Source organism: Ursus arctos, unplaced genomic scaffold (assembly GCF_023065955.2).
Source record: "Ursus arctos isolate Adak ecotype North America unplaced genomic scaffold, UrsArc2.0 scaffold_12, whole genome shotgun sequence".
NCBI classification, from domain to species: domain Eukaryota; kingdom Metazoa; phylum Chordata; class Mammalia; order Carnivora; family Ursidae; genus Ursus; species Ursus arctos.
This window is the reverse complement of record NW_026622786.1, coordinates 70,896,547-70,916,357: the sequence shown is the minus strand read 5'-3', so window position 1 is coordinate 70,916,357 and position 19,811 is coordinate 70,896,547. Positions and strand designations below refer to the sequence as shown.

The following is a 19,811-nucleotide window of genomic DNA, read 5'->3' as shown; positions in this document are numbered from 1 at the left end:
AAACCCAGGCAGTTTGGCACCTGAACTGAAAATTATGCAATGGAGGTGCAATGAAGTGCTTAGCAGTGTACCGTGTAGGGGAGCTGCTCAAACGAGTATTTTTAGGGGTTCCCTTTTTTTTTTTTTAAGTTTATTTAATCTCTACCCCCAACGTGGGGCTCCAACTCACAACCCTGTGATCAAGAGTCACATGCTCTTCTAACTGAGCCAGGCAGGCACCCGGGGAGTCACTTTTTCTGAGCGCGATTGGCGGGCTGAACAGGAAAACTAGCGGCCAGGGAAGAGGGCCAGGGGACTACAATACCCACAAGGCTCCGCGCCTTCCTCCGAGGTACTCCCGAGACTTCGGCTATGAGGCAGATCATTGGTTCTCTGAGGGAGGCCTGGCGAGGATTGGCAGTGCTAGTTTAACATTGGCAAGACTGCTGCCAGCCCCGCCTCAAAAACCCGGAAGTAATCCCCCGCAGGCCTTTGCGTTGTGGTGTAGCGGAGAGGCGCTAGTTTGGAGGCGTGGAGGGATGGTCCGAGGGCTCTGCCCTGACTTCCCAGTCCTGCCGCTCTCACTAAGTGACTGACTTATTGAGGGCTGCTTTTGAGGACGCGGGACCTGAAGCTGACCGAGGGAGGTCCCCGCTGCTTCCCGCCACCCGAGCGGTGCCTCATGGAGTCTACGTTCAGCAGCCCCGCTGAGGCAGCGCTGCAGCGAGAGGCGGGCGCCGCGGGGCTGCTCACTCCTGCGGAGGACCTGGACCGCGTGTACGAGCTGGAGCGAGTTGCTGGATTTGTCCGGGACCTGGGGTGTCAGCGGGTGAGGTCAGGTTAGGGAGGGGTGGCTCACTTCGGCATGGGTCGCCCAGAAGATCGGGATCTTGGGGTGATTTTGGGGGGGGGGTGGGCGGGGGGAGTTGTTCCTCTGGGAGGAGGGCCTTTGCAGGTTAGGTAGGGACTCCTGGAAGGTTTTCCTTGAAGAGGAAGAGGGTGGAGGAGAGGCTGTTCCTGACTCCATGGCTTATACCTACAGGTGGCCTTGCAGTTCCCTGACCAGCTATTGGGAGATGCTGGGGCCGTGGCTGCACGACTGGAGAGGACCACAGGGTCGAAGATGTTCATTTTGGGTGACACGGCCTATGGCAGGTGTGAATTTGAGCTTGAGGATTGGGGGCGGGGGTAGGGGGTGGTGAGTAGGTTTAATGATCCAAGGCTCTAGGTGTTTCCCTTCTATGACAGTGTCAGCCCCCAGTGGCTGTGTTTTTCCTTGATGGTGATGCCTCCTCTTCTGATACTTGCTCCCCTGAACGACAGTGTCTTCTTTTATAATATCGTTTTCTTCACTGACCACGTTTCAGTCTTCACATTTCCCATGAAGGACAGCAACTGTTTTCCTGATAACTCTTCTCACTAACGGTATCTCCCCTGCAGCTGCTGTGTGGATGTACTGGGTGCTGAGCAAGCTGGAGCTCAGGCCCTTGTACATTTTGGCCCTGCCTGCTTAAGCCCTCCAGCCCGCCCACTGCCTGTGGCCTTCGTCCTTGGTCAACATCCTGTGCACTTGGAGCTCTGCGCCAAGGCCTTTGAGGCCCAGAACCCAGACCCCAAAGCGCCTGTGGTGCTGCTAAGTGAGCCGGCCTGTGCCCACGCCTTGGGTGAGAGTTTTTGCCTGGGTTTGCAGGAAGGGTAGGCCAACTACTTTGTGCCTTGGTAGTCCCATTTCAGTACACTCCCATAGAGCTCTTGATATGGGCTTGATCCCAGTCTTTGCTTTTGGGTCACATTCAGTCTCCTGGGGATGAAGGGTTCCTGCTTTGGCAGACCCCAACTCTGACACCACCTTCTTCTTCCAGAGGCCTTGGCCACCCTCCTGCGCCCGCGGTACCTGGACCTGCTTGTCTCCAGCCCAGCTCTTCCATCGCCAGTGGGCTCCTGTAGTCCAGAGCCTGAGCTCCTGGAGCGTTTTGGGCGCCGCTTCCCCCTGGCTCCAGGGAGGTGTCTGGAAGAATATGGTGCCTTCTATGTGGGGGGCTCTGAAGCCAGTGCTGACCTTGACCTTGACCCAGACCTGAGCCGGCTGCTTTTGGGCTGGGCACCAGGGCAGCCCTTCTTCACCTGCTGCCCAGATACAGGGCGGACTCAGGATGAAGGTGTCCGGGCTGGGCGGCTAAGGGCACGTAGACACTATCTGGTAGAGAGGGCCAGAGATGCCCGTGTGGTAGGGCTGTTGGCAGGGACGCTGGGTGTGGCCCGACACCGCGAGGCCCTGGCACACTTGCGGAACCTGGCTCAGGCTGCAGGCAAGCGGAGCTATGTGTTGGCCCTGGGGCGGCCTACACCTCCCAAGCTCGCCAACTTCCCTGAGGTGGATGTCTTTGTGCTGTTGGCCTGCCCTCTCGGTGCTCTAACTCCACAGCTTTCTGGTGGCTTCTTCCGGCCTGTATTGGCACCATGTGAGCTGGAAGCTGCCTGCAACCCCGCCTGGCCACCTTCAGGCCTGGCTCCCTACCTAACACATTATGCGGATTTATTACCTGGTGAGTGCTGGGGTACTGCCTGAGCTGGAAACACTTGGGGCTTGGAATTGTATCCGTTTGGATCCTCTTTGTCCCTCCTAGGCTCTCCCTTCCATGTGCCCCTCCCACCGCCTGACTCGGAACTGTGGGACACCCCAGATGTGTCACTCATTACTGGGGAACTCCGACCCCCACCTGCGTGGAAGCCATCAGATGATCCTGGATGTTTGGCCCTGACCTTGCGGTCCCCGCTAGAGCTGGCTGAGAGCAGCCCTGCAGGTAAGTGTGCCAAATCTCTGCTCCCAGCTGAACTCTTTCCCCAGATTCAGCCCACTTGGCCTCAGTCCCCTCTCTCTGCAGCCTTGTTCCTCAGTTCCCGGAGCTGGCAGGGGCTGCAGCCCCGTCTGGGTCAGACACCGGTGACAGGAGCTGTGAGTGGAAGACAAGGGATTGCCATCGCCTACGAGGATGAGGGAAGCAGCTGATACCACGTGGGGCCAGAGACAGATGGACTTAAGAATTGCTGCAAAGACCTTTAATGCTCCCTGCACCAACCTCACTGCTCTGCCAGGATTTTTGAAGGAGCCTGGATGCAGGGAAGTGTGGACAGCCCCTCACTGAGGAAGGGAATCCTGCTCTGTCCCTGTCCTGGCACCGGCACAAGGCTTAGCATATAGTGGCTTAATAAATACCTGTTGGACTGGAGGGACTGATTTGGGGCTTTCCTGAAGTCTTATGGGCCCATCTGTCCTCCTAGGAACAGCCCAGGACCTCTGGCCAGTCCCAGTTTCTGATGTGCAGTTGAAGGTTTGCCCTTGTCAAAGGTTCTAGATGGTCTAGACCAGGGTTGCCTAACTTTGGTACTATTGACAGTTTGGCCCAGGTAATTCTTTGCTGTGAGGGGCTGTTCTTTGCACTGTAGTATGTTTAGCTTTGTCTTTGGCTTCTGCCCACCAGATGCCCCCAACATACCCCTTCCCAATTGTGATAACCAAAAATGCCTCCAGACATTGACAGATATCTCCTGGGGGGGCAAAATTGCTTCTAGTTGAGAATCACTGGTCTAGACCTGTGTTGTCCAGTAAAATAACCACTAGACACATATGGCTATTAAACATGAATTTGAATTAGTTAAAATAAAAAACTCAGTTTCTCAGGGTGCCTGGTAGCTCAGCAGGAAAAGCATGCAACTCTTGATCTCAGGGTCATGAGTTCAAGCCCCATGATGAGTGTACAGATCACTAAAAAAGTACACTTGAAAAATAAAAAATAAAAACTTAGTTTCTCAGTCACACTAGTCACAGTTCAGTGGTCGTTTAGCCACATGAGAGGACAGTGCAGCTATAGGACATTTCCATTACTGCAGAAAGTTCTGTAGGACAGTGGTGGTCTATACAGATTCTAATTTTGTTTTTCAGGGATATCACAGAACTTGAATAAACTAGATACTTCTCCTCCTGTTTCTTTTCATCAAACACTACACGTTCCGAGTGGAGATCTGAATTGTATTTAGCTGGATTCCTGTCCTCACAGTGTAGTTAGGAAGACAGGCAGTTAAATAAGTAGTTACAAGACAGTGAAACTACTTTCTGTGAGGAGGAAAGCCCCTGGGGACACTTCTTTCTTATCAAGTTTGCAGAGAATTTTGGCATACTGGCGCTGTCCAAGGTGTTGGGACCTTCCAAGTCAGGAAGGTAAACAGGGAGGTGTGGTCCCTGTTCTCAGGGAGTGCTCGGTCTACTGGTAGAGGCAGATCTGTAAACTGACTGTGGCAGCAGACAAAATGGGCACCAATCATGTATTTTACAAATATATATGGAGCACCACGGTGTGCCAGGCACTGAAAATACAGTAAGCTCAACAGAAACCCTTTCATGGTGATTACATTCTCATGGGGGGTGGGGGAAGAGATGGACAAAATAAAACACTTAGTATGCCAAATGGTGGTAAGTAAGTAGTATGGAGAACTATTAAAGCTGGGAAGGAGTGTAAGGGACAGTAGATTGCAATATTGAACAGGATAATTAGGGAAGGCCTTTTGAAGAAGGTGAGCAAAGACTGAAAGGAAGTTATGGAGTGAGCCACGTGGATAAGTAGAAGCAGAGGGAACAAATGGGAGGGTGATATATTGGGGGTATGGCTGGTATGTTCAAGGAATAGCAAGGAGGCCAGTGTAGTTAGTGGGAGAGTATTAGTTGAGATCAGGTAAGGGGCATGGGAAGCTGCATCAGGAGAGGCCTAGTAGTAGGCCATTATTAGGACTGTGGCTTTTATTCTGAGTGAAATGGCATTTTTTATTTTTATTAAAAGTTTTGTTTATTTGAGAGAGCACAAGCAGGGAGAGAGGGAGAGGGAGAAGCAGGCTTCCCTCCCAGCAGGCAGCCAGATGCAGGACTAGATCCCAAGACCACAGGATTATAACCTGAGCCAAAGGCAGATGTTTGAGCCACCCAGGCGCCCCTGAAATGGCATTTTAAACAGAGTGACATGATCTTCAGTTTGATAAGGATCACCAGGATAGCAGGGGAGCCCAGAGCAGGCTTATCACCCTGCCTCTGGGTTAGGGAAGGCTTCCTGGAAGAGTGCATTCTGGGGACCAATAGGTGTCAGCTGGGCAATGGGATGAACACGAAGAAGTGTGCTTCGCGGAGAAGGAACAGCATGAGCAAAGTTAGGAAGAGAGCAAGACACCCTCCCTTAACTGGGGAGGACAGCAAGGGAAGAGGTCCATGGAATCAGCGCTGGCTTGGAGGCTAAACTAGGGAGGCCCGCGAAGAGGCTCCGGTGTAAAGCAGGGCTGGTGAGCCCAAGTGGGGCTGACTGTCGCGGCTGAGGAGGAGCGGTTGGGAGAGACGCGAGAATGACCGGCCTGAGGTCGAGATATTAAGGACGCCGAAGCCTCTTCCGAAGCGGGGGACTACAACAACCACAATCCTCAGTGCTTGCAGTTCCGGCGTAGCCAAAGTTCTGGACCGGCAACGGCGCCGCGCGGGGCCGGGCATGGGGTCACGTGGCGCCGGCGCGTCACGTGGGTTAGTCAGGTGACGCTGCGGGGCGGGCGGACAGACTGCGGGGCGGACGGTGGACGCAGGGACGCGGGTTTAGCTGTGGCCCCACGGACCCGAGCCGCGCCGTCGTTGCCGCCATGACGGGGCTAGCGCTGCTCTACTCCGGGGTCTTCGTGGCCTTTTGGGCCTGCATGCTTGTCGTGGGTGAGGCCGGGTCCTGGCGGGCGGGGCCAGCATCGGGGCCCCGCTGGTGGGGCTGGAGCCCAGCGGGAGAAGTGGGGTCCCAGGAATGCTGGGCCCCAGCGTGGGCCCTGTGTCCGGGGCTCCAGGATTTGCCTCACGCCTGTCGGGGCTTCTGACCCTGACAGAGAAGACCGGATCTCCAGCCCCTTGAGGACGGGTGCGGACGGGGGGAGGTGGGGGCCGCGAGAGCAGCCCCGGTACCTCTCTGTCACTACCACCCCTCCCCCCGTCTCACGGCTGCGATCCCTCGCTTGCTCCAGAGGCGCCTGCTTGGGTCACGGGCCGGCAGTTCCAGTTCCTCTTTTCCCGGTCGTTCTGCCCTCCCCCCACCCACAGCTTGTTGGATAAACAGCGGCTCGGATCGGGCTGGTGGGAGCCGGTGCGCTCTCCCTTTCTCCAGGGTATTCAGGCCTACTAGTAGCTGGCGGTGGTCTGGGAGGTGGTGTCACTAGGGGAAGATAGGTTACTGAGGGAGTGGCAGAAAATGGAGGCCTGAGTCGAGGAGTCTGAATAGATAGCCGTGCTTTCACATGGAGGCCAGCCTGAGTCTCCCTTGACTTACCTGTAGGCAGAGCTTTGGGGACGTGGCAGTTGGGCAGCGATTTCTTGTCTAAGTTGGGAAGTTTCTGTCTAGAGAGCCGCCTCTAACCCTTTTTTTCCTCCCTCCTGCAGGAATCTGCTACACCATTTTTGACTTGGGTTTCCGCTTTGATGTGGCATGGTAAGGGGCTGTAGGGAGAGGATTCCCCGGGGAGCTTCTTTGCAGTTTTTCATCACTGAACTAAGCCCCTACTCCACCCTATCCCCAGGTGTCTGGGATATGGATATGGGACATAGGACATCTTTTATCTCCACATCCAGGACTGGTGGGCTGAGAGGGTTGGGGGATAGATTTTGTGCTCACTTCTGCACCAAGGCTGAAATTGCTTTCCTCCCTGTTTCCACACCAGGTTCCTGACTGAGACTTCCCCCTTCATGTGGTCAAACTTGGGCATTGGTCTAGCTATCTCCTTGTCTGTGGTTGGGGCAGCATGGTGAGTTTGGGGTGGGACTAGGGGTAGGGGTGAGTCATAGCAGGTGGTGTCACTGGGTCCTTAGTCATCCTGGGGGCAGTGACAAGCTTGGGCTCTGCTCATCGGTTTTTTAATCCTTCCACCAGGGGCATCTATATTACTGGCTCTTCTATCATTGGGGGAGGGGTGAAGGCCCCCAGGATCAAGACCAAGAACCTGGTCAGGTAAATGTGGGGCTTTTGGAGGGTTGTCAGAACCACCTGCATTGGGAGCTCCCTGTTTGTTTGACCTGACATGCTGCTTCTGACCAGCCTCCTGATGGGTGGGATGTCCGTGGGGGAAATGGTGGCTGGAGACTCTTTGGGGGAGGAAGGTTGGTTTCTTTCTCATCTTTTTCTCCTCTCCACCACTGCCAGCATCATCTTCTGTGAGGCTGTGGCCATCTATGGTATCATCATGGCAATTGTGATTAGCAACATGGCTGAGGTAGGGGGAACTAGGGTGGGGTGGGCATCTGTTCCAGTGTGTTCTATACAGTCTTTAGTGATACTGGAGGAGGGGGAGCGGCATAAGGGGTGGTTTCTGATTACCTCTCTGCCTCCCACAGCCTTTCAGTGCCACTGACCCCCAGGCCATTGGGCATCGAAACTACCATGCAGGTAGGTGGATGTGTGAAGGAAAAAAGCTGGGGCTTCATGTCTGCTTCCCCACTTCCATGCCCTAGCTTAGACTCACTATTTCAAAATACACTCCCTTTGTTTGGCCTGTTTTACGGAGTTGGGAGTGGTGACTATCCCCATTAGTCCATGTTGGGCCCTTGTCCTCCTCTCCCCTTGTTCCTGTCTTGGCCTCAATACTCTCTTCCATCCTCGCAGGCTACTCCATGTTTGGAGCTGGCCTCACAGTGGGCCTGTCTAACCTCTTCTGTGGAGTCTGCGTGGGCATCGTGGGCAGTGGAGCTGCCCTGGCTGATGCACAGAACCCCAGCCTCTTTGTAAAGATTCTCATCGTGGAGATCTTTGGCAGTGCCATTGGCCTCTTTGGCGTCATTGTTGCAATCCTTCAGGTGATGAACCCCTTGGGAAGTCTGTGTCCTAGTCCCCAGCCCAGCCTCACTCTCTTCCAGAGGAGTCACGGTGTCCCTTACTCCATCTATAACCATGGAACCCCTGAGCAGCTCCCACCACTTCATTCCCATTTTTTGGTTTTCCCCTTTTGAAGCTTTCCAGTGTGGTATCATTGACTAGTGTAATGTGTATTTCCCTGCTGCTTTGTGTCTATAGGTCTTTCTTTGAGGCTCTCTGTTGTATTATTTTTTTGTTTTTATTTGCAGTCTAGCCTGGATTGGGATCTTGTCTGTTTGTCAGTCTGCTTGGTGTGTTTGACTGTGATCTCAGGGCCTCTGTGTATCTGTGCTGTCAGGACAGTGTGTCTGAATTGCATGCATCTTGTCTGACAATGTGTAAGTGGGGCTGAGGACCAGCCTCATGGTCTGAATGTGACTGAGTGCTTAGCTGGGTTGACTCTTGGTAACTGGTCCTGTTCATATGCCACTTCGCCATCTCTCTGTCCCACAGCCTAACTCTGTGGTTGTCTGACTGTCCCTGTTCATCTGGGTTTGTCACAGCATGTCCATCTTGGTCCAGTCATCCATCTGTTGTGGTCTGTCCATCCCACCATGGGTTTGCTAGCGCTGACCTTATGTCTCTTGTTACTGTCTTATCTAGTCCTCTGTCACTGCCTGATTTCTCCTTGTTCTTCTTTTGCAGACCTCCAGAGTGAAGATGGGTGACTAGATGATCTGTTTGGGTGGGGCCGTGTCCCACTCTTATTTATTTGTGGTTTTTCCCAGGACAGCTGGAGCTGTCACCCTTGGCCTTTCAGGGGCTTGGTGTTCAGGGCCCTCCCTGCACTTGCTTCCCGCTGCCCGTCAACTTGGAGGCACTGCCTGGCTGGAGCCTCAGTGTGGGGAGTGGGTCCCTGATGACCGTGTGCAGCTGTGCACCTGTGTCCCACCTCTACCCCCCAACCCATCTTCCCAGTGTTTGTGAAATAAATGTGGTTTTTGTCTGGGTCAGTGCTGCTTCTGTTGCCCTCCTTCGCTACATTCTTTCATGGAGGGAGGGTAAACGGGCCTATAGGCCTCAACCTAATTCCAGCTTCTTGGCACCTTTCTCATACACATTGTCTCTGCTCTGGACAGAGCTGCTTCCTGGGTGGAGAGGAAGGGTGCTGGGCTGAGGGCTGTAGCCCTGAATATCTTTATTGAAAGGAGCAAGGGACTCAGGATATGAACCCAGGTGTTTGTGCGGGGGAGGGGGCTGTCCTCCTAGTCCCACCTCTTCAAGGTTCTGTCTGCTAACCCCAGATGGGCCACGTCTCTGGCTGTACCCTCAGGCATCCATCATCCTCTATTCCTGTGGGACTGGGAGCCCATTCATTTGCCTCTGCCTATCCCAGCGCCATCCCCTGCCAGTAACTAATTTGAGTCCTTGTTCCCAGGCCCCTGTCCGGCCCCTCCCGCTTACGTGCAATCTTTTACTAACCTCCTGTTACCCTGGAAGCCCCTGCTACACACTTCTCCCCACGCCTTTGAGAGTCCTGCCCAACTGGCAGCCCCCTCCGCTGGCCGCTGGCAGACCTTTAATCCTGTTCCCATCAATGAGTTGACAAATCCCTAACCTCCCTGCTAGAGTCGCCTAACTTCCAGGCCCCCTTCTTTGGCGGAGTTCGCGCTTCAGCCCACACCCACACCCTCCCCAGTCCGGACCCCGAATCCAACCCCTGGGATGAGCCTTACCGATTTCTTCCGCCTCTCTCTGGTCGCGTGCCACCTCTGTCCCCTCGCTCCGCCGCGCTTGGCCGCCGGCAGGGGCGGGCGGCGGAGGCGCGCGGCGGGTGCGGGCGCGCTGGAGGCGGGGGCCGCGGGGGCGCGCGCGCGGGCGCGCCGGCCGGGCCTGCCCCTCCGAGGCGCCGTAGCGCGGGAGGGAGGCGGCGGCGCTGTGGTCCATCGGTCCGCGGGTCCGTGGGTCTGCCCGGCCGCCCGGCCCCGCCCTGCCCCCCGGGGCGGCTCGGCTCCATGGCCCGCGGCGGCGGCGGGAGGCGGCCCGGGGGCCGCGGGGGCCGCTGACCCGGCGGCGGGAGGCGGCGGGGCCGGGCCATGGGGGACGGAGCCGTCCGCAGCCACGGGAGCCGGGAACCCAGCCCGAGCCGGAGCGGTGCCCCCTGCTGAGCCCCGAGCGCCGGGTGAGAGGGGTGCGCGCGCGGCCCCCAGCCCAGGGCCCCTACATTCCAGACCCGGCCCCGCGAGGAGCGCCCCGAGCGCGGCCCCGCGATCCCCGCCCAGGAGCCGGTGAGAGGCGCCGGCGGCCAGACCCCGGCCTGGCGTTTCCCCACCCCACCCCCATCCCTCCCCCTCAGCTCTCTCCCCGCGCCCCCCCCCCCACCCCGGGCTCCTCTTGCTCGCCCCCTGCCAGCCTCCCTTATTGTCCTCGCTCGCCCTGGCCTCGTGGCGCGGGGAGGCGCTCCACTCACGTTTCCCCCTGGCTCGGCCCCCGCCCCACATCCACTCCCCCAATCCACGCCCCCCCACCCCCAGCCCAGGCTCCACACCCACCCGGTCTTCGCTGCCTCCCCCGTCCCGGGGAGCCACGTGTTCAGGCCGGTCTGCCTTTCAGCCCCGCCCTACCGCACCTCTCAGCCCTGCCGGCCGCCGGCCTGACCCAGAACCCCTGCCCGGGAGGGAGGGGTGGGAATGTTTGCACGTGGGGCCGGGCGTCCGAGCTGCCCCGGAGCCTGCATGCATGGCTGTGTACGTCGAGGAGCAACGGCTTTGTTTGTGAGTGTGTGACCGCGTTACTGTTACTGTCACTGGGGTGTGTCTGTGACTCTCTGTGTAGTTCTCAGTGTGTCTGAGTGCAGGTGACTTGAGCTGGGACCCCGGGTGTCCGTGACTGTGTGGTGCTGTGTATCTCTGGGTGAGACCCAGCCCACCCCCTGAAGCATTACCAGAAGTGCTGCTCTGTGGGGACCGCAGCTGGAGCCGTGGCCTAGGCCAGACCCTTTCCTGCCATGCTGGTGCTGGACCCCTCTCCAGGGCCCAGATGTTCCTTCTTCCCAGAATCAGAACCAGCAGTGCTAGGCAGACTGCAGAAAGTTCATCCCAATCCTTGAGGTTGTAGAGGAGGGGTGTCTTATGCCCCACCCTGTATTTTGACCTCCGGCTCCAGAAGGAAGCAAGCCCATAAACATCTTATTCATATTTGGGCCTCCTGGGTGCTGAGGGCCACTACCCAGCCTGGTCCTAGTCGGCCTGGCCTACTTGTCTCTGGTACCTGTCCAACCAAACCACTGCCCACCATGCTTCTGGGAGGACTAACAGAAGTCATGAGTACCAAGTGCTCCTGCATGGTAGGTACTCAGTAAATGGTCTCCCCTCCCCAGAGCGAGAGTCCCGGGTTGATGCTGCCCTGTGGGGTGTCTGTTCTCTGGGGCACGGGTGCACATGTGAGGCTGCAGGTAGGTGTGTTTCCATTTGGAAGTATGAACCTGTGTGATCAGAGATCATGTGTTCATGTTTCTGAGAACACACAGAGGTGTGTGTCAAGTCACGCAATAAGGGTGTGCACCTTGAGTGTGAGGGTGCGTGAGGTTGTGCTTGCGTGTCCGTGTGTCAGCAAGAATGAGCAATGTATGCGTATGTGGGTTAGTCCTCAGGTGTGTGAAGATGTGTGAGTAGCGAGTTGCCAGGGACTGTGTCCGTGTGTCTATTTGCAGGTAGAATGGGAGTCCGTGAGTGTCACAGGGTGTGAGCAGGTAATAAGTGTGAGGACTCAGGTCTGTGAGGGTGAGCAGCAGGTGGGGGGGGTAGCCTTGCCCATCGGGCCCTGACCTGCTGGGTCTTTTCTCTCTTCCCCATGCTCAGGCCGGCAGCCGGATGCCCGGGCCCATTGGGCGGGCCGGCGGCCGCCTGCGGGATGAGCAGACTGCTGGGGGGGACGCTGGAGCGCGTGTGCAAGGCTGTGCTCCTTCTCTGCCTGCTGCACTTCCTCGTGGCCGTCATCCTCTACTTTGACGTCTACGCCCAGCATTTGGCCTTCTTCAGCCGCTTCAGTGCCCGCGGCCCTGCCCGTGCCCTCCACCCAGCTGCCAGCAGCAGCACCAACTTCTCTCGGCCCAACGCCACCGTCCCCAGCTCGGGGCTCCCCGAGGCTCCCAGTGCCCGGCCCGGCCCCACGGCTCCCATCTTGCCTCCCTGTCCTGACTCGCCGCCTGGTCTCGGTGAGCCTGCAGGGTAGGGCCTGCCTGTAGGGGTGGGCAGAAGACCTGACTGCTTGGACTTGGGGAATGACCTACGGGGGTGCGGGGGGTCCGGGTCTGTTGTGAGAGGGCTATTCCTGAGGTTCCCTGGCCTACCCCGGGGCTGAGGGAGAGGGCTGGCGTCCCCTGGAGTCTGACGAAGGCCTGATTCCTGCTCCCGTCCTGCGTGCAGTGGGCCGACTGCTGATCGAGTTCACCTCGCCCATGCCGCTGGAGCGGGTGCAGCGGGAGAACCCAGGTGTGCTGCTGGGCGGCCGCTATACGCCGCCCGACTGCACGCCTGCCCAGACGGTGGCGGTCATCATCCCCTTTCGACACCGGGAGCACCACCTACGCTACTGGCTCCACTACCTGCACCCCATCCTGAGGCGACAGCGGCTGCGCTATGGCGTCTACGTCATCAACCAGGTGTGCTGCCTGTGCCCTAGGCTGGGCGCTAGCCACCAGGGAACCCATGAGCACCTGTGGGTGTGGGGACCTACGTGCCTCTTGGTGCGCGAATGGGGTTGGGAGCATTCGTGGCTTCTTGTCTGCCTGTGGTTGCGTGGCTGTGTGAACGTACGTGCAGGGGTCCGTGTATGTCCCCGCTCACACGGGAGGGCTTGCAGGTGAGTGAAGGGGAGTGTGCACGCCAATGTTGGCACGCGCCCTGACAGGTGTGTGCATAGCCTCTGTGGGGATGAGCCCCATTGTCTACCCTTGTTGGGCCCTGCCCCGTGGAGGTGGAGACCTGCGGTCTGCTGGCTGTGAGGAGCTGTAGAGAAGCCCTTGGAGAGGGGGAGTGAGAGCCTGAACGAGAGGTGAAGTCCACGTGAGGGCACGGCCACAGCAGAGGCCCGGGAACTCAACTCAGTGTCTGAGCCCTGCCGTGGGCCTGGCCAGGCCTGGCTGCTGGGACCCAGGGAGGGTCTGATGTAGGTCCTCCTCCCCGTACTTGGGACTCCCGTCCTTGGACTTGGATCACTGTAGACTCCAGGACGATGGTGTGGGCTGAGTTGGAGCAGGGGCCTGTAGGGGCACAGAGGGGCCTTGTCCAGGCCTGGAGTTGAGAAGCGGTGGTTGAGATGGGTCTTGAGGGACGAACAGGCATCAGCCGGCAGACAGACTGGAGGCCCCAGGCCCCATCCAGAGAACCGGTCTCGTGTGTTCGGGAACTGTTGGCCCAGGTGTGGGGTCCAGCGTGTAGAGTGGGTAGCCAAGATGGGCCTGGAGTTGCTGGCAGAGGCCAAATCCAGAAGGGTCTTCAGACACCTCGAGGGTTCTCCTTGGCCATTTGCTGTGTGACTGGCTGTGCCTGTGAGTGAGATGCGACGCCGGAGCGGGGCCAGGTCTGGGGGAGAGCGTGACTCTGAATTCTTTTTTGCGTGGGATGAGTTTGAGTGTCCAGGTGAAGTATGAGAGGAATGTTCAGTCGGCAGTTGGACCAACGAGTCCACCCAGCAGCGAGGTCTGAGATGCAGAGAGGGATCTGGGAGCCACCAGCATGCAGGTGGTCCCTAAACCCAACAACGTCCCACCTGCCCTGGGGAGCGTGGGGCCCGAGAGGAGAAGGCCAGCATGTAAGGGATGGGTGGAGAAAGGGACAGCTCCACAGACTGGGAAGGTTGGCCGGAAAGGTTCGAGGAGTCCCAGGAGAGTGTGGTGTCCCAGAAGCCCAGGAATAAGTGTCCAGAAGGAAGCATGGCAGCTACGTGAGCACTGCCGGGGGAGGAAGGATATGGACTAAGAAGCGTCCAGTGGATTTAGCAACAAGGTGGGCCCAGCGAGAACCATTTCAGGGGCATGGTGGGGGCGGAAGCAGATTGCAGTGGGTTGAAGAAGGAATCAGATTTGACAAAATGGAAATAGCCAATTGGAGGCAACTCTTAAAAAGAAAAAACCACCACTCTGCCGAGAAGGGGAGACAAAGGTAGGGCGGTGGCTAGAGAGGTTTCTTTTTCAGATGGGGTAAAATTGGGCATGTTCATGAGCCGCGTGGGAGAAACTCAGGGCTCCTGGCTGGTGAGAAAGGTCAGAAAGGAGAGCCGATGAGCCAGGAGAAAATGCACAGTTGCTGCAAGGGCTGGTGGGAGGGAAGGTGCAGGGCAAGGAGAGAGAGCAAGCAGGGCTAGCCACTCCCACCCCGTCAGGCCCAGGCTGGCTGATGATTCCTCCTTTTCCTCCAGAAGGGCCGCCTAAAGAGCCCTCTCCAGGGGCCTGTCTAGCTCCAGCCTAGAGGTATGGTGGGCTGGGACAGGGGGCTCAGCGGCCAGCTCCTTCCATGGGATCCTCCTTGCTCTGGCTCGAATTTGAAGCGTGGGCATGCGTGGCCAGGAACCCAGCCTCAAGGAGGCCTGGGCCTGCATGCAGCCCCATTTCTCGGGGGACCCCGGGCTCACTGGGCCATACTGCCTGTACACCCTGTGCTTGACATTTCGCTGGGGGGACAAGTGAATCTAGCCAGGTCCTGTCCCGGTCTCCAAGGCTGCCCAGGGAGTTGTGGGTCCACATGAGCCAGAGGGGACAGGTGGCTGAGGCTCAGTGGCTCAGTCCCCGTGGCTTCTTTGTCTTTGACACTGGTCATTTGGGGCATTCACTGTTCATCTCCTGTCGTGAGTGTGCTCAGCAGGGTACAGTGGGCTCTGGGCTGCTCTTCTCTAAGGCTCCCACTGGCACAAAGAAGATGCCTGGCACCCAGGACAGGGCTACAGGGCACGCTGGAATGAAGGCGTGAAAGAATGAATGACTGGCCTAAGTGAAGCGCACAGGATGGAATGAATGATTACACGGAGTCAGGGAGGTGTGATCAGGGATGCCGGTCCACACAAGCTTGACCATCAGAGGAGAGCAATCCAGAGCTAACAGCAGGGCCTCGAGGCAGTAAAGAGTCTGGCGTGTCTGGGGCTGCTGAGGACCATTGTGCAGGGGGCCTTGGGGTCTGAGGGCAACGGCGGGAGAGGAGCCCGGAGCCAAGTCCTAGAAAGCCTTGGAAGGCAGGACTTCGGGGTGCCACTCCGAGTCTGGTAGCGGGAGGCAGGGAAGTAGTCCCCCTTGGGGACTGCTCTGGACAGTGGTAAAGGGGCAGGTGCCTGCCAGTCACAGGCCCTGAGCTGACCTATCCCCTGCACTGACCCCAGCACGGTGAAGACACCTTCAACCGGGCCAAGCTGCTCAACGTGGGCTTCCTAGAGGCGCTGAAGGAGGATGCCACCTACGACTGCTTCATCTTCAGTGACGTGGACCTGGTCCCCATGGATGACCGCAACCTGTACCGCTGTGGTGACCAGCCCCGCCACTTTGCCATTGCCATGGACAAGTTCGGTTTCCGGTGAGGGCTCCCTTCTCAGCTGGACCCAGACTCTCTGCCCCGACGGTCCACACTGCACCCAGCGCCCCTTTGCTCCTGGCCCCTGTAGCACACTCTCCCCCACCTCGTCTTTGTCCTTGCCCCTGGAACCCCCTGAGGCCCCTCCGTTGACACCTGCCCTTCTGTGCCACAGGCTGCCCTATGCTGGCTACTTTGGAGGCGTGTCAGGCCTGAGTAAAGCCCAGTTCCTGAGAATCAACGGCTTCCCCAACGAGTACTGGGGCTGGGGTGGTGAGGATGACGACATCTTCAACCGGTGAGTAGGGGCAGGGTGGGGCGGGGAGTAGACTGGGTGCAGAAGGTGCAGCGCAGACTGGGCGAGGCTCCTTGCCCTTCCCGGTGCCTGCTCCAGCCCGTCTGTCCCCATCCCCAGGATCTCCCTGACTGGGATGAAGATCTCGCGCCCAGACATCCGCATAGGCCGCTACCGCATGATCAAGCACGACCGGGACAAGCATAACGAGCCCAACCCGCAGAGGTGACCCCAAGTGCCCCTAATCCCTTACTCCCTAGGAGGGACTCCCCAGTGCCACTGCTCCCCAGACGTGATTCCCAAGGCCCCTGACCCCCTTGACTCCTAGAGATGACTCCCACACCCCTGATCCCTGTTCCCCAACCCCTAGTTCAGCCTCACCCCAGACTTCTGTCATCCCTGGCCTAATTCCTAGAGGTGACAAAATGTAAATGCAGGGTTCAAATCATCACTGAGTAGATTACATTCCCGTCAGTGTCCTCACGGATCTCCCTTGTGCCAGAGCAGATAGGACAAGAGGTAGCGGGCACTGAACCCAGCTCCTGGGCCTGGGGACACAAAGGTGGCCCGAGCAACGTGGGGCAGGGCACGGACAGTGCTGACCCTTCTGAGACTGGAGCAGGCCACTCCGTCCCTGAGGATGTGGAAACATTTTGTGCTGGTGCAGGCTGGGAGAGGCACCTGAGTGCATGTGCAGTGTAGACAAGGGCTTCCTGGCACTGCTCTAACCTGGTGGGGGATCGGGGGGAGCCCGGAGCCAGTCCCTGCTGGACAGCCCATGCGAAGTTCACTCTAGCGAGGGAAATACGCAGTTACAGCGCCAGGTGATCAGGGCAAGGTGCTGTCCTGGCAGAAGAGGGAGTGATGATGGGAGGCCTCCTGGAGGAGGTGATGGTAAACCAGAGTTTGAAAGATCATTCATTCAACAGGTGTTTGGTACACACCTGCTTGGGCACAGTGCTGTATTCACCAGGCTGGTGGAGGAGGCCAGTTTGGAGAAAAGGATGGGTATTTTGCAGGAGTCTGGAATGTGAATGTGCATGGTATAAGTTGAGAGTCTGGGACTCTGGTATTACAGTCGCCGAGGGCTGGGAGTGACAGTAGTGGGGTCAGTGCTTGGTGTTTGGGGTCTCAGATCCCAGTTTGGGAGTTTCACTTTTGTTCCAGGGGCGCTGGGGAGTCACGGGAGGGCTTTAAGCAGGGAAGGGGCAGGATCAGATTTGGGTTTGAAAGGATCACCCTTTGAGTTTGAAGAGGGTGAAGGAGGGCTGGCGGAGTGGCTGATGGGCCAGGAAGGAAGCTGACCAGGCTTGGAGGAATCCCGGGGCGCAGGGGTGTGCTGGGCGTGAGGCTGCCGCGTGCCCAGATGGAACAGTAGTGTTGCTCTGCTCTGAACGCAGGGTGTCAGAGTGGGGAGGTCTGCTGCAGCACCAGTGGAGGGCTGGCCTTTGGCAGGAGCGTGAAGCACTGCGCATCCAGGGAGCTGATGAAAAAGCAGTTCAGATAAAAACCAGGGCGAGCAGGGAAGGGAGCAGAGGGGCTGCAGGGCATCTGAGGGAGAGTGCTCGGTGTTGGGATGGCTCTGGAGAGGGATCTGAGCTGAGCTCAGAAGGACCGGGAAGATCAAAGCAGTTGCAGCGAGGGTGGGGGAGGAGCTCTAGAAGCACATGCCAGGAGCCTTGGTCCTGGTTCAGGTCTCCGTGTCCTCATGAATTAGTGATGTCGGCCTTGGGTGAGGAAGTGGCAAGACACCAAGGCAGTTCTGGCTTTAAGAAAGAAACGGTTCCATCCACCTAGTTGCCTCACATCTAGTTCTCCTGGATTCTTCATTCGCTTACCCTACGTGTCTAAACTGTCAGCAGGTCGTGTCAGTGTCAATCCCCAAACATCTATCCGCTTTTCCCTTCACCCCCTCCGCCCTAGTGCGGCCTCTGTCATCTTGTCTGGACTCCTGCAGTGGCCTCTCACTAGTTTCCCTGTGTCCTCTGGCCCTCCCTGCTTGGCTAAAAATCCCTGTCTTCTCACTCCTAGAATAAAAAAAACTGCATCCTCTGACTTACAGAGCCCCACCCCTACCTGCTCTAGCCTCCACGCTGTTCTTATGCCCTTGGCCCATTAAACTTGAACCACTGGCTGGGCAAATTCTCATTTCCAGTTTAGGGTCAGCATGTGCTCTGCCTGGAATCCCCCCCCCCTCAGCTTGGTTTCCGCACTCACCCCTTCCACGGCAGCCATCTTGGTCTCCCTCCCCCGTCTGCCTTAGCATTCTGATGTGCTCCTTGTCTGTTACCTGTCTCCCCTAGTGGAACAGACTGCCATGAGAGGAGGGACTTACGTCCTGTTCCAGACTGTGTCCCTGGTACTTAAGAGCAGAGCCCGGCACTTGGGGGCTGCTCAGTAAGTGGTGAGGGACAGAGAAGATAGCAAAGAGAAGAGGGGCTTGGAGAGGGCAGATGATGACCGACACAGGGCATATAGCATTTGAGGTGCCTATGGGATGCCCGTGTCTGGGTCTAAGGCTTAGAAGAAAAGTGAGATCAGAGAGATTTGTGAGGGTGTCACAATTCTGAACCCAAGGGGATAAGATCTCTGTTTTGAAAAGAGATGCCAGAGCAAAAGGGCTCCAAGCAGGTGACGGGCAGAGGGTTTGGTGAGAACTGAGTCATCCTTGGAAGAAGCCAGGGTGGCTTGAGCCTTTGCCCCAGAGTTCCCATGTTGGGTGTGTTGGGTAGCCCTGATCTGGACCCACTTCCGTCCTGTCTAGGTTTACCAAGATTCAGAACACGAAGCTGACCATGAAGCGGGATGGCATCGGGTCGGTGCGGTACCAGGTCTTGGAAGTGTCTCGGCAACCACTCTTCACCAATATCACAGTGGACATTGGGCGGCCCCCGTCATGGCCCCCTCGGGGCTGATACTAATGGACAGAGGCTCCCAGTGCCAAGGATTGCCTGCCAGAGGACTGACTATAGCCTGGCTGGCGGCTACTCTGTGGGGGATCCCCCAGGACCAAGACTGTGGGCTCTGTTTTCGGAGGGTCTTCCATAGGCCCCCCCAGCTGCACCTGGAAGTTTCAGAACCTACTTTGGGGGGACTTCCAACCTGGGCAAGCTCCTCCAGTGTGGCCCTCTCTGGGGTCAACCCTTCTTCCTGCCCCTCCCTCCCCAGCCCAGCCCTCTCTCACTGTCAGGGTCGGGCCAGCCCCTGCACTGCCTCACCGAGTGGCCTGGGCTAGGTCACTCCACCTCTCTGTGCCTCAGTTTCTCCCCCCTTGAGTCCCCTAGGGCCTGGAAGAGTGGGAGGTACAACTAGGGGGCAGTGTGGCTTCCAAGGGGAATTCTCAGACCTGAGGATCCCCGTGCTCCCAGGGGAGGGGAAACCTTTTTCATTCAACATTGTAGGGGCAAACTCTGGTGCGCCCCCTGCTGAGGAGCAGCCCCCGGAGGGGACCAGAGGGGGTGCTGTGTCGCTGCCTGGGATCTTGGGGTTGGGCTTTGCATGGGGGGCGGTTGGGGCTTAGATCAGTCAGTCTGGTTCCCGCCTCCCTGTCTCAGAGAGAAGGCAGTAGCCCCAGGGCCGGCTAGTTGTTTGTACATTGCACAGAAACTTGTGTGGGTGCTTTAGTAAAAAACGTGAATGGAGCAGCCCCTTTGTCTGCTTGGGGTTAGAGAATCTGGGCCCAGATTCCAGACCCCGTGTGCGCTGTGGGAGGGCACCTGGCCTAACCCGTCTGTCTGGCCCGGGCTGTCCTGGTTCCCCAGGCCCCTGCAAGCGCAGCCGCTGGCGAGACTTCACCGACCCTAAGAGGAAAGGTTTACCCCGCCGCTGTCTCCAGGCCAGGAGAAGAAACTAAGTAATAACCCCAGCGGGCTCCGGTTTCTCGGTTCTTCCCACCTGCCCCGAAGCCGAAAGCTGCCCAGACGGCTTGGCATCAGAGCCCTGTGGATGGTTCGGACTCCCAAACCACCTACCTCGGAGGCGGGTCTGACTCCCCTCTAGCTGGCGCCGCCCACCCCACCTGGAATGGCTGGGGGCGGGGCCTGGGTAGCGGCGCGGTTTCCCGGGTGACGGCCGCGCGGAAGAGGCGGGGCTAGGGCCCTGGTCCCCACTGCCCGGCCCCTGGGG

General features: G+C 58.0%; 3 protein-coding genes across 11 annotated transcripts; all 3 read left to right on the top strand.

Moving 5' to 3' along the window:
* The first annotated feature begins 441 nt into the window (after positions 1–441).
* DPH2 (diphthamide biosynthesis 2) lies at positions 442–3,958 on the top strand. 4 transcript variants are annotated; one of them, XM_026498283.4, is made up of 6 exons: positions 442–808; positions 1,022–1,134; positions 1,420–1,643; positions 1,842–2,525; positions 2,607–2,783; positions 2,865–3,958. In XM_026498283.4, exons 1-6 carry the CDS (start codon positions 662–664, stop codon positions 2,987–2,989), a joined length of 1,470 nt encoding a protein of 489 aa, XP_026354068.2. In that variant the 5' UTR covers positions 442–661; the 3' UTR covers positions 2,990–3,958. The 4 variants fall into 4 exon arrangements, with proteins under 4 accessions (XP_026354068.2, XP_057166694.1, XP_026354069.2 ...); XM_026498284.4 differs by having other exon boundaries at positions 673–756; XM_048220503.2 differs by having other exon boundaries at positions 738–813.
* A 1,574-nt stretch (positions 3,959–5,532) lies between these two features.
* ATP6V0B (ATPase H+ transporting V0 subunit b) lies at positions 5,533–8,845 on the top strand. Of its 3 annotated transcripts, XM_026498281.4 has the most exons (8): positions 5,534–5,716; positions 6,428–6,476; positions 6,706–6,789; positions 6,915–6,992; positions 7,185–7,254; positions 7,376–7,427; positions 7,644–7,834; positions 8,538–8,845. In XM_026498281.4, the coding sequence occupies exons 1-8, from the start codon at positions 5,650–5,652 to the stop codon at positions 8,562–8,564; spliced, it is 618 nt and encodes a 205-aa protein (XP_026354066.1). In that variant the 5' UTR covers positions 5,534–5,649; the 3' UTR covers positions 8,565–8,845. The 3 variants fall into 3 exon arrangements, with proteins under 3 accessions (XP_057166695.1, XP_026354066.1, XP_057166696.1); XM_057310712.1 differs by having other exon boundaries at positions 5,533–5,716; positions 7,644–8,845; XM_057310713.1 differs by lacking the exon at positions 5,534–5,716 and adding an exon at positions 5,774–6,156 and having other exon boundaries at positions 7,644–8,845.
* An 897-nt stretch (positions 8,846–9,742) lies between these two features.
* B4GALT2 (beta-1,4-galactosyltransferase 2) lies at positions 9,743–19,361 on the top strand. Of its 4 annotated transcripts, none has more exons than XM_026498280.4 (7): positions 9,743–10,014; positions 11,693–12,048; positions 12,260–12,495; positions 15,204–15,394; positions 15,567–15,689; positions 15,807–15,911; positions 18,451–19,361. In XM_026498280.4, the coding sequence occupies exons 2-7, from the start codon at positions 11,745–11,747 to the stop codon at positions 18,599–18,601; spliced, it is 1,110 nt and encodes a 369-aa protein (XP_026354065.2). In that variant the 5' UTR covers positions 9,743–10,014; positions 11,693–11,744; the 3' UTR covers positions 18,602–19,361. The 4 variants fall into 4 exon arrangements, with proteins under 4 accessions (XP_026354065.2, XP_057166692.1, XP_026354064.2 ...); XM_057310709.1 differs by lacking the exon at positions 9,743–10,014 and adding an exon at positions 10,030–10,120; XM_026498279.4 differs by lacking the exon at positions 9,743–10,014 and adding an exon at positions 10,466–10,606.
* The last annotated feature ends 450 nt before the right edge of the window (positions 19,362–19,811 follow it).

Excerpts from the sequence above, each read along its gene's own strand:
- DPH2 (XM_057310711.1), top strand. The coding sequence starts at position 662 with ATGGAGTCTACGTTCAGCAGCCCCGCTGAGGCAGCGCTGCAGCGAGAG. Across the intron at positions 809-1,021 it reads GGGACCTGGGGTGTCAGCGG|GTGGCCTTGCAGTTCCCTGA; the intron begins GTGAGGTCAGGT and ends TTATACCTACAG. Across the intron at positions 2,526-2,606 it reads TTATGCGGATTTATTACCTG|GCTCTCCCTTCCATGTGCCC; the intron begins GTGAGTGCTGGG and ends TGTCCCTCCTAG.
- ATP6V0B (XM_057310712.1), top strand. The coding sequence starts at position 5,650 with ATGACGGGGCTAGCGCTGCTCTACTCCGGGGTCTTCGTGGCCTTTTGG. Across the intron at positions 6,477-6,705 it reads TTCCGCTTTGATGTGGCATG|GTTCCTGACTGAGACTTCCC; the intron begins GTAAGGGGCTGT and ends TTTCCACACCAG. Across the intron at positions 6,993-7,184 it reads AAGACCAAGAACCTGGTCAG|CATCATCTTCTGTGAGGCTG; the intron begins GTAAATGTGGGG and ends CACCACTGCCAG.
- B4GALT2 (XM_026498279.4), top strand. The coding sequence starts at position 10,572 with ATGGCTGTGTACGTCGAGGAGCAACGGCTTTGTTT. Across the intron at positions 12,496-15,203 it reads GCGTCTACGTCATCAACCAG|CACGGTGAAGACACCTTCAA; the intron begins GTGTGCTGCCTG and ends CACTGACCCCAG. Across the intron at positions 15,690-15,806 it reads GATGACGACATCTTCAACCG|GATCTCCCTGACTGGGATGA; the intron begins GTGAGTAGGGGC and ends CCCCATCCCCAG.